General features: G+C 44.1%; 1 protein-coding gene across 2 annotated transcripts in view; it reads left to right on the forward strand.

Annotated features, from left to right (window-relative positions):
* Window positions 1–11,963, forward strand: part of SYTL5 (synaptotagmin like 5) — a 107,728-nt gene that overhangs the window by 72,712 nt on the left and 23,053 nt on the right. For both annotated transcript variants that reach the window (XM_019525567.1, XM_019525568.1), the window contains exons 8-9: window positions 2,005–2,111; window positions 6,763–6,852. In XM_019525567.1, coding sequence (XP_019381112.1) covers window positions 2,005–2,111; window positions 6,763–6,852 — 197 coding nt within the window. The remainder of the gene's footprint in view (window positions 1–2,004; window positions 2,112–6,762; window positions 6,853–11,963) is intronic.

Here is an 11,963-nt window from a genome sequence, read left to right on the forward strand (position 1 = left end):
TGGCAGGGGCACAGCAGCCCCTGCCAGGCTTTTCCCTGCTCCTCGCTCAAGAAGAGAGGGCACGGATGTGGCCAGATGCCAGCCCCAGGCTGGCAAGCTGAGGCAGAGGGGAGGGGGCAGCTCCCGCTGCTGTTTGCACCCCAGGAGGGCATTGGGAGGGTAGGGAGGGCAGCTTGTGCTTCCAGATCTGTATGGGGTGGGGCAGGTGAGCTGCAGCTGTGGGCTGGAGCCGGGGCTGCACTGGGCTCTTTTCATCAGAGGTTGGGCTCAGGGTGGAGACTACGAAGGGGGCTGCAGCCACCCCAAATTTTGCCATAGCCCTGCTCCCAGTGCCACCACGTGCCCGGCACAGCCCCAGCTCAACACCCTGACTCTACACATGTGCCAGAAAGAGCTGGAGCTGTGCCAGGCACGTGGTGGTGGTGGCTCTGGGAGCAGGCCTACAGTGTAGTTTGGGATGGCTTCTTGGCATTGAGGTAACCACTGTCATATATTAATGTGTTTTTGAAATGGGATGCCACTCAATTCACAGTTATGGAGGGGTGTCTTGAGGGCCCCCTCTGTAGTCCCTGCCCTGAGCCCAGCCCCCACCAAGATGTGCCTGGTGCAGCCCTAGCTCTCGCCCACAGCTGCAGCCTACCTGGCCCATGCAGATCTGGGGGGGCACACACCTCCCTGTGCCCTCCCAGGTTGTAACCAGCAGCAGGAGCTGCCTCCCCCTGATGAGCCGCGGTTCTGTCCCGTGTCTCACCCTGCCCGGGCAGCGCCCACCCTCGCTCCCTCCCTCCCTCACTGTGGGGGACGTTGATCTGCCCCGCCATCCCACACCCCATCCCTCCCCACTCCCTTTCCACCCCAACGGACTTGCTAGCTGCATGCAGCTGTATTGAATATCAGATTGATATTGGCCGATATGCCTCCTTAAAAATTGGCTATTGGTATCGGCCCCCAAAATCTCTATCGGTGCACCCCTATTACATAGTGATGGGCTGGTGCAGGAAATGATTTAGCTGCTTTGTGGGGCAGCATCACAAGGCCTTAGAATCATAAGAAAGTAGAGCCAGAAGGGATCTCAGGAGGTTGTCAAGTCCAACTCCCTCCTCGGGAGGGAGGATCATCCCTCTCAGAACCAGCCCAGACAAACATTAATCTAATCTACACTTTAAAACTTCCAATGACAGAGATTCCTTGAGCTTCCTAGCTTTAACTTACTTTTCCATTATCCAGCTTTTATTTGGATACCATGGTGCAGCAGTTCTCAACGTTTTTTGGACCTGAGGCACACCTCACTGGACTCAAGACACCTCTTCATAACTGTGAATTGAGTGGCATCCTATTTCAAAAACTCATTAATATATGACAGTGGTTACCTCAATGCCAAGGGGCAAGGCAGGGGGGTGGGATGAGTGATCTTCCAGGCAGGGATAAGCCTGAGCCTGGATTTACCTGCTTAGCTCCTCATATTTCCTGGCACCCTTCAAGGGATCTGGTAGCACCCCAGAGTGTCACAGCATCCTGGTTGAGAATCACTGCCATGGTGGGCTTCATAATGTACACAGCCAGAGAGGGACAGTTTTAGTTCAGTTTCATTTTTGACTTTGCAGCTTCTTTTACAAGTGGTCATATGGGAAGTGAACATATTTGTGATTATACAGTAATCATAAAGTGATCATATTTGTTATATAAACTTGCTATGTAAACTTATACATTAGTAAATTGGCTCCCCCCTCTTTTTTCTCCCTCCCTTCCCTGCTCTACCTTTTGTTTTCCTAATTTCTACCTATTTACATTTTCACTGACATCCTGTCACATTTTTAGCTTCTTTCATTCCTTGTAGTCTCAGAACAGTAGAGACTTCCTATGCCTGAAGAAAGGTGATTGCACCTGAAAGCTTGCAAAAAACTTTTTTCCAACCACTTAGTTGGTCTAATAAAAGATATTACTTCTGCTCAAAGAATCTTGCCTACACTACTGAATGCTTTAATTTGTCCTTTGTTTTTTCAGATCGCAGTAGGTCTGAGATAGATTTGAGTGAATCGTTCTCAGAAGGAAATGAAGATACTTTAAGCTTAAGAAGCAAATCTGTACCTGGAGATTTGGACCAGGACCTGGTGAGTTAGAAATGAATTACCGCACGTAGTAGGAAAAATGTTTTGTGGCTTCTGAAATCAGCACGATAGTTATATATCTATTTTTTCTCAAGAGAGGACACAGCCTTGTATAAAAGAGAATTCAAGCCTATATCCAGATTATGCTGGAACTCTTGCAGAATGCAAAACACCACATAGTAGAGAAATGTTGAAATATAGACTTATAGGCCTTGATGGGAACTCTGGGATCAAAGTAGAAGACTGTTGGACTGATGGGCCCACATGTCTTGTGGTGGGATTCTACTGTCCTTTAAGAAGATGCATCAGTTTCTTGGATATTTAAAAAAAAATAGCTTTGGGCAATATTATCTTCCATGTGTGATGTGTATGGTTTGATTCCAAAGAATATCCACAGTTAAAGTGCTCTGTCTGTGTTGCATGACACAACAAAGCTCTGGGATTTTTTTTTTATCTATAGATAGATCAAGTCTCATTTGACAATTTATTATATACACTCCAAATCTTTGATAATTCTTACTTTTTAAAAGCTAATTTTAATGCTCAGCTACTCACTTTCAAAAATCTTCAACTTTGCCACTCTCTGCTTGTCTATTCTAGTTTTATACTAGCTCATACTCCATGCCTCTATTCTACAGTACAACACAGAGTCTTCACAGCTTTAGGTTTCTTATTCCCCTTTCAAAGACAAGGGTTTGCAAAGTAGTTGGTGAGAGTTATACAGCCACAGGTATACAGCCACTGAGGTGCTCAAGTTGTTTGCTGTGGCTTTTATTTCAAAGGGTGCCTCTTTCCTAATCAGCTAGGTAGGACCATTGATGAGCTCTAACAGATCAGAGAAACATCATCCTTTGAAGTAAAAGCTACAGCAAGCAGATTAGATGGGTTGCACACCCCACCCCATGCACAAAGGCTCCAGGTTCTACTATAATATCTACTTTTATATTGCTATCTCCCCTCACCCTTCAAATGTCCCTTGTCATCTTAGACTGTAAACACATTGGAGAAGGGACTGCTTCTATGTTTGTGCAATACCTTTGTACACTGGGGCCACTTTGGCACTAGTGTGTTATAAATTAGTGGTGCCAAACCCATCTAGTTCTGCAGGCCAAGTTAGGGCACAGTGCCAGAGCACAGGCCAGATTGGCATGTGGAGCCACTACCATTCACTGGATGGTGTTCAGAGGGCTGGCCACATGTGCTGAATCAGGCCACAAACCATTCCCTTGGCGCCGTTTCATTTGGTCTGTGGGCCTTTCTGTGTGTTCACTGCTATGGTGTGGAGGAGCTGTGAACATGTTAATGGCTGTGGCTATTAATGCTGCCACTGCTCCCCAACAGCAATCTTTTAGACTCATGAGGAGCCCCACAGGACAGATGACATAGCTCTGAGGGCTGGATCCATCCAAAAAGGCTTGCATTGAGCACCATTATTTTAAATTGTTTTGTAGTCAACCAGCCTTTCTAGAAGCTAATTGTGTCCTGTATTTATGGACAGAAATCCATGCTGGAGCCAAGGGATAATTGGACCTACCACTTGCCTTAGGAGTCCTTGTATGAGCTGATGGGGGTGCATTACAGTAACAGTCTTATTGTGGGAGATAAAAATTGCGGCCTTATGTCATGATTTAAGGTCCCTGGAGGTACTGTGGGAGTCATCAGGCAGGATGAAAAACAGAACAAAAATCAATATCTGCGGATAAGGGAGGTCACAGCTTCATTTTTCATGTTCTTCTGGGGATAGTAGCTGGGATATTTCTTGGAAGGACCATATTTAATTGTCTATCACTGTTTAGTTGAAACTTGTTACTGTGGGTAATGATGTGGGAATTACCCCATATATATGTGAAAAGCAGGTTGGGGGTAAGAGCAGATGAGTCAGGTGATTGCCTTACTCCCAGCAGGTTTGTAGGGGTTTCAGTAAAGATAATTACTAGGGAGAGCAGCTGGAAAATCGTACAGGTACTTTTTTCTTCTTTTGTTTCTCTGATTTTATGATGCTTCTTGATTATAATTACCAGTTAGACTTTATAAAAAAAAAATAATATACTTAGAATATATTTACCAAAGAGCTGTTGAAAAAGGTTATGGCATTCTGTTCTAAAGTCAGAGAACTCCCTAAATGTATGTTTTCTGTTATTAAACTAAATTAGTGCTTTAAAGCCTGTAAAAACACCGGTTCTGCTACTTTATAGTAATACTCATCACTATTCATCATTTCTCAGCCATTTTCCATAATAATTGGATCCTGTTTATTCTTATTACCCCAGCAGAGACAAGGAGGTTATTTAATTTCCTACCATTTCAAACTTTAATAAGCAACAGTAACTAATTATGTAGCTGCACTTCTATAGCACCCGTGAGAAACATAATTGTTGTAGTGTAAAATGGAGGTTAAAATGTTATCCTTCTAGATCAGGGATGGGCAATTATTTGGGTTGGAGGGTCACTTAAGGTGTTTTGGTGAATTGTTACTGGCCAGAGAATGGTGGGGTGCTGACCCAGTGCAGCAACTGGCTCTGGGCCCCTCTGTCCCACACCCATCATCGCGGGCAATGGACGGAGCAGGTGGGCAGGCAGGCAGGGCAGGTCTCAATGGAAACTGGCCTAGGACTCTGCCCCAGGCCCCAGCCCCATGCTGTTACCACTCCATGATCCTGGCCCCACCTGCCCATCCTGTTCTCAGAGGCCACTCCCCACTGGCCTGTGGCCCCATTCCATCTGCCCAGCCAAGTGCATCCTGCCCTTGGAGGTCCCAGGCTGGTCAACATCAAGACCCTGCCCACCCATCCACTGTGTCTGGCACCCCTGGCACTGGGTGTGGGGCAGACTGGCAGGGGCAGCTGGGCAGAGTAAGCGACTGCCACAGGGGCTGCCAGGAAGCTGAGTCCAGCCACTGTGGTGCCCCTGCCCCACCGCCTACCCAGAGATGGCAGGAGTGGCTGCATGTGCCATAGCCCAGGCTGCACACTGTGCTTGGGCCAGATGGGGCCGAGGGACCTGCAATGGGCTGGATAGAATTCCCTGGTGGGCCGGATCTGGCCTGAGGGCCATATTTTGTCTGCCCCTGTTCTAGACAGCTTCAAGAATCTGGTAGTAGTCAACAAGATGGGCAGCAAATATTAATAGTTAGCGTTTTGCTGTGCGTGTGGAATTGAGGAGGAAAATTCCCAAAATGTTTCCTAACACATCACTCAAATTGAAAATACTGGTTCTAGATTTTTATTCCACATTTACATACCAGCTCTAGCTGTGTCCCTAGATTGGCTGCCTCTCCCCGCTGCACCCACTGCAAGCCCTGCTACCGACAATACTGCCCATGCTGCAAGCCCTGCAGTGGATGAGCCTGTCAGCAATGGCAGCATTCCCGGTGCTGTCCTCGCTGTGAGCTCTGCACCTGATGAGGCTTGCAGGGAGGCAGTGTTCTCCTCTCTGCAAGTCCCACAGCTGACGAGGGTCAAAGTGGGGACCATGCTGGGAGTGTTGCCACCACATTCCCAGCATGGTCCCCCTGTGAGCCTTGTCAGCTGTGGGGCAGCTGGCAGCAGGTGGGTGCACCTCTGTGGCTGGGAACCGCTCAGTTGATGAGGCTCCCAACCACATGGGAAGGCCACACGTTCAATTAATGGCACCATTAGAACAAGCTCCAAAGTTATTTCACATTTTTTGTGGAATAATTTTGTAGCTTATTGCTTGTTTTATCTTGCTATTAATTGGGTGTAGGTGGGTCACTCTTTAAGGCATGATTACTGGTTAATCGCACCTTAACTGTAATGTGTAGAGGGGGCCTAAGACTGTCCATCAGAGAGACCTGCTTTTTCCTGTGTCAGATTGTAAGATTGTATCAGTCAACATGACTCCACTAAAATAGAGACGAGAAAAGTCAATGGAGCTGTCCATTGATTTATAACCATTGATTTATCCTTGTAAGGGGTCTGGCTGACTGTTGCTAAAGCTGAGTTTCCCAGGTGATAAGTGAGACTGCATGGATCAGGTTTCCCTGAAAGCCTGTTGTCTTTTTTTCATGGGATACAGGAACATCCTGACTGGAACAGAAAGGAAATAAGCACAGTTTAACAGTGAGCTTACTGCAACTTTGAATTATTTTAGGCTACAAACAGACATCGCGTTTGTCCCACAATAAACCATTTTATCCTGGGGCAAAGTAAAATAATTCAGATATCCACATGCTTTGTGTTAGGATACATCTTAAGAAGATTCATGGCATAAGAAGTACTAATAGTTTATCCTGAGACATTGCAAAGTGCTTCTGAATGGTTATCCGAGGATTGCATCACTGAGTCGGTGGCAGAAAAGTAATGGTGTGTTAAGCCACTCACTAAACCCTGATTAAAAGGATGATATATATACATGCCAATCCGGGGATATTTTTATTCCAGAACAAACACAGACACAATGTCTATTCTTAGCTGTAGGCTTACAGCCTCTTACCCTTTCCCAGAGAACATTACCATGAATAAGAATAAAAGTAGTTATGTATTTTTTAGCTGTTTTCTTCCCTTTGCAATTTAGTCAGTGGAACCAAAGAAGAGATCCTGGCCAACTCTGCAGTGCTCTGGTTTCTGAACAGAAAAAGTGCCTGGAGGGAGAATCAGGCTGATTAGCAATCAAATTACTTTTTTTTGTCTTTTAGGATTACCTGGATGTGACAGAGGAAGATATTGATGACATTGCCTCTCATTACTCAAGGAAGCGTGGACATTTGTCAAGTGCATTATCAGCAGTAAGGTCTCCATTAGAAAACATGGCTGTTTTCCTTCTGACTAAGTTAATAAATTCCTGGGGTGGATGATGACTAAGTGACACAGAGCAGACACTTAGCATTCCATTCCATTATATTTAATAACGGTGTTTCCAAATTGCCTTTCCTGCTGTCATTTAGCAACAGCTTTAACTTTGTGATAGGAATATTAAAACATGATAGCAGAAAAAACCTCTGTGTAAAGCTTAAGTGGTATTCTCTGCAGTCAGGGTCTGGGGTGGTGCACATGCTAAGGTACACAGTTAACAGCCCAGAGGTTGCAAGTTTGAGGCTATAGCTCATGGTGCAGCCCTGTCAGGTTTGTAATGAATCTGCAAATTCTGCTAAATACCTTGCCACAACATGGACATGAAAAGGGAGTATTGGAACAGAGATCCCTTCAGGAGCATTCAGGTTTTGGGGCCTGATCTTTGGAGGTGATAAGTGCCCTTAACTTAAAATTAATGAAGAATAGGTGGGGTCAGTCAGCTGCTCACAGGACCTGACTCCGAGAGTTTTAAGGAATTGCTATTTGTGGTGAACAATGACAAATGCCACCTTGAAAAGGAATTAAAGACTAAGAAACCTGAAATGTGATGAGTCTAGATGCCCTGGGAAAATACAGATGCTTGTCTTATGAGTTTTGCTTCTTAGCCCATATGGAGTTGCTGCCATCTACTAAAGTGTTTTCCATATTCTGTGTGTTCCACATTTTTCAAATAGTTTCATATGTATGGAATAAGAGTAAGATATTTGGGCATCAGCTTTGCTAACTGGGGCTGTTTACAGAGGTGCTCCAGGAGGTGGGGGGCTCTGAGAGCCACACTAACTAAAAGTGCCTGGACCATCATGTGTATCAGCATCCCCATGCTGAAAAATGGTGGTGGGGTGCTTTGAACTCAAGCTCATTGAATGAGTTTTGAAGCTCCCTGCCACCATTTTTCAGTGCAGGGACACTGATACACATGATGCTGGATTCTGTTGGAGCATGGTAATTACCACGCTTCAGCAGACTCGATTAATTGAGTGTGCTCCGATGCACTGTAATTACAGTGTGTTGGAGCAGCCTTCCTGCATGTGTATAGGAGCCCAACATTTCTGTTTTACTGCAGGAAAGTATCATATGTTTCTGCAACATCTTTTCTTTCTCCACTTCACTGATAAATATACAGTCAGAGGCATAATAAACAAGTTTTGTACCGTAAGCAAAACCAGAAGGAGCAGGGAGTGCCAAGTGATGAACAGTGGGCAGGTAGGGGGGAAGGGTCACGGTCTCAGGGACTCAAATACCCTGGCTGCTGCTGCCACATCACTATCCTTGAACTTAATATGGCTGTCTTGGGCCTTCTCAGCAATATATAACAGCCATAAATCTGGCCTCTGTGCTATACTTGAGTGACAGATAGTTGGTGTAATCAGCTTCATACAATTGATTGTACTTTCTAAGGTAGGAGGTATGCTGGTGAGTAGGAAGGTGATTGATGCACGTTGTAGGCAGTCACAAATTGGAGCAGCCCTTTGACTGCTTTACCTCATTCCTAGCATGTGACTGATGCCCATCAGCTCTAGAGACTGGAGTGTTAGAAAAGGGGTGTAGAGCCTTGAACCTTATGCCAAAAATATCTGTGGGATCCAGGTTTGTGACCCTTATACAAAGTACCAAAGAAATGCAACAATCTTTGGATTGGAGGGTGGTAGCAAAGAAAACTAGTGATCAATATGGTTAATGTAAAGGGGCAGTTTTAGCTAATGACACTAGGAAATTAACTGTAGTTCATAGATGTGATGCAATATCTTTAAAATCCATGCAGATGAAAGAGAATGCCCATTCAAAATTCAGAGAAGGCTCTGTAGAATTTTGGTTTACTTTGGAAGAAAAAAAGGGCCAAATAAAACTGGTTGTTGAGGGGTTCTTGTTATTTAGCACCTGGATCCAATTCCTCTTTTTTCCATTTAATGTACTTCAAGGAAATAGCCTTAGGAGACTGGGGCACGTCAGGGCCCTGAGCAAGTGTGACTCAACTGCAGTCAGCGGAGTTACACCCACTTAACTCAGGTTAAATTTGATTCATCATCCCTAAGGCTTGCTCATTCATAGATGTTTAGCAATAGAATCACTGGTCCTTAGGCTGAACACTGACAGAAGCTGTAAGTTTTTTCAGTCCTCTCTCTCAGTGTAGGTCTTCATTTGGGAGTTGCATGAAAGGAGATATTTCCCTAGTACTTCGAGCATTACGTTTCTCTTTTAATATAGCTTTCCTTCCAACCTTTTCTTTGGTCCAAGTGCAGCTCTTCTGCTCTGGTAGAACTGAGATACTCTCTTCTCGCTGTTCCTTTTGTCTTCATATCTCTCCCAGCATGTTTATTAATGTCACTGCATGTTTCAGTACTTTTAACAGCAAGCAGCTTTCCCCTCCCACGGAGTAAGTCAACTTTATAGGTCCATTTCAACATTTTCTGAGTTCATGCTGTTGGGAACTAAATATTCCTCATCTCCTGTTCATGCTTTTATTGAATTTATTCTGTGCATTTCAGCCTTCGGAATTTTAAAAACACTGGAAATGTTTTGCTGGTTTTCTGAATTTTAGTTGCTAATAATTACTGTCATACTATGATAAAATAATATTATAAAAGTACAATGAGCCCTGATTAAATGCTGATTCTCTGCAAGTATGAATAAACAGATCTGAATTAAATACCTAACAAGTTCCCTGAACCCCCAAACCACAGTAGTTGAGCTAAAGTAAAAGTAAACTGATAGTAATAGAGCAGACACCTCACATTCACATTAACACAGGTGAGTAAAAATTGGAACTGACATTGACCAAGGGCTGTATCTCAGCCTTAGTTTAGGTTTTCCCATATTTTCCCACAGCTAATGTTTCAGCCATTCATTTAATTCCTTCATCCTTCAATGCAACTAATATTTATTATCATGAACGTATTTCAGTGTGTCGTCTTGTTTCCATGCCAGTTTTAGCAGTAAAATGGGAAATGCTCCTCTGATTAAAAAAGACCCCAGCCCTGTAGCAAAAGAATGCTGAGCACCCTTTGATGTATTTAGGGTTTACTGGCTATTTGTGAAATCATAACATGAGTACATTTTCCTTAGCCAGGGGTATCAAACTCACCAGGATCCCTGGGCCAGATCAGGACTGTAGGGGCTCCTCACGAGCTAGGTCCAGCCAGGGGAACGGGGTGGTGGTAATGGTGGTGGGTGCCATTGCAGCATTGACCATTGTGGCAGAAACGGCCACCAGAGCAGCAGTGGGACAAGCAGCCATGGGCCAGGCAACTACTTTCCATGGCAGAGGTGTGCAAATAGCAGGGGGCAGACAGGCAGCTGCAAGGCAACCAAGAGCTGCTCTGCATGGCTCTCACTCACCTGCCTGCCACCAATGGCCATATCCACCAGGGCTCCATGGTCCTGAATTATGTGGCAGGCCTTGCCCACCGATAGCTATGTCCCCAAATTCTTTAACTTGCCAGTAGTCTGGTGGGCCAGATGGAGCAGCTTCAGGGCCAGATCTGGCCTGTAAGCCATGTGTTTTGACACCTCTGCTTTAAACACCAATGTTTTATCCTACATTTAAACCTGACAGAACAAAGGCAGTGTATGGAAAAAGTTAAATATTTTAAGTGGTTATAAAATAAAAAGCTTTCTAAAGTTTTATTTGTGGTTCATTAGCAGTGTAGGGATTTTCTCTCTGAATTCCAGGCTTAACTGTTCCCTTTGTTCAAGTCCAATTCTTTCCATATCTATCCTTAAATATTGTGGAAACTCAGGAGTTGGTTCAGACTCAGCCAGAAACAATTTTCTTACATTTGATTTAATGTAAATAAGCTAGGGTCAGGCTTACTAAGGCTGCCACATGAATAGTTACGTCCTTGTTTTGTGCACAAGGCAGTCTGTTTTGTGCACAGACTGAATAATGATGTTCAAAGCCTCAAACACCTCTCTTCACTACACTCTTGGATCCATAATGGGGAAAGGTTTGTAAAGGGTAAAGGTGGAACACAGACAACAACCTTTGAAAATGATATCATAAATGCACTGAGACTAGGAGGAAATCAGTTTTGTTCAGCAGTGCCGATAATGGCTTGCATGGTGAATTCAACCAGCCCTGCTGTAGGAAATTCAGAGTTGGTTACAAAAATTAACACAAATGCAAGCTTTAATTAGGAAGGAACTTTCCCTGTCCCATACTAGGAATGAAGATGAACTACAGTACAAAAAAACAACATTACTTTAGCTGTTTGTTAGTCCTTTTCAATGAATAACGTGAAGGTCATTTTTAAAGAGAAGTTACTTAATGCATGCTTTTTTTTTCTGATGTAGTGTTGTTGTCATCCGTAGTCTTCGCTTTCCTTTCTTTGCCTTAGAAAACATGTTTGGAAGGTCTAACCAGTCATATTTCAGGCTGAATTATAGCTCTTCCTCCCTTAGAGTCCGACCCATCTATCTCCCCTTTCTGTGGGAAATTCTTGTAACTTCCCTGATGGGATCCTTCAGACACCTGGACAGCACTGTCCAGCAATAAGAGGAAAAGGAGTCCTGATATTCTTGAACTTTGCTAAATGTATACTTTTGCAAAATATCTGGAAGCTGACTTGAAAGGGATATTTATGGAGGGAGAAAACCAGAAAAAAAAAGGAAGCAGCTTTTGTTGTATACCTGCCCTTACAGCTGCACAGAATTAAAATCTCCACCCCCCCACCTGCAAAAAAAAAAAAAAAAAATCTGTTAGTTTTCAGGAAGGCCTTTTTCCAGCAAAAAAGTTCATACTTAATTTTTGTCACAAGACCACCATCTTACGTGGGAACAGAGAGAGCACATAGGTAGGTAGGTAGAGGATTTGCAACCAAGGTACAGATAACTGATTCTGTGTTTCTAGCATATGTTTTGTTTATTGCTACCTTACTGCAGGAGACACATTTTCTCCATTTCTTAAATACTTAAATCCAGATATTCCTGTAGTACTAAAGCTGATGTATAGGAAACACTCTTGCACACAGGAAGTTCATTACTGGAGGGGGATCAAATGAGTCTGAAGCGGACTGGCCAAGTTTGCCAATGATACCAAACTCTGGGG

This window comes from Gavialis gangeticus, unplaced genomic scaffold (genome assembly GCF_001723915.1).
Source record: "Gavialis gangeticus isolate Ggan-Ray unplaced genomic scaffold, GavGan_comp1, whole genome shotgun sequence".
NCBI classification, from domain to species: Eukaryota; Metazoa; Chordata; order Crocodylia; family Gavialidae; genus Gavialis; species Gavialis gangeticus.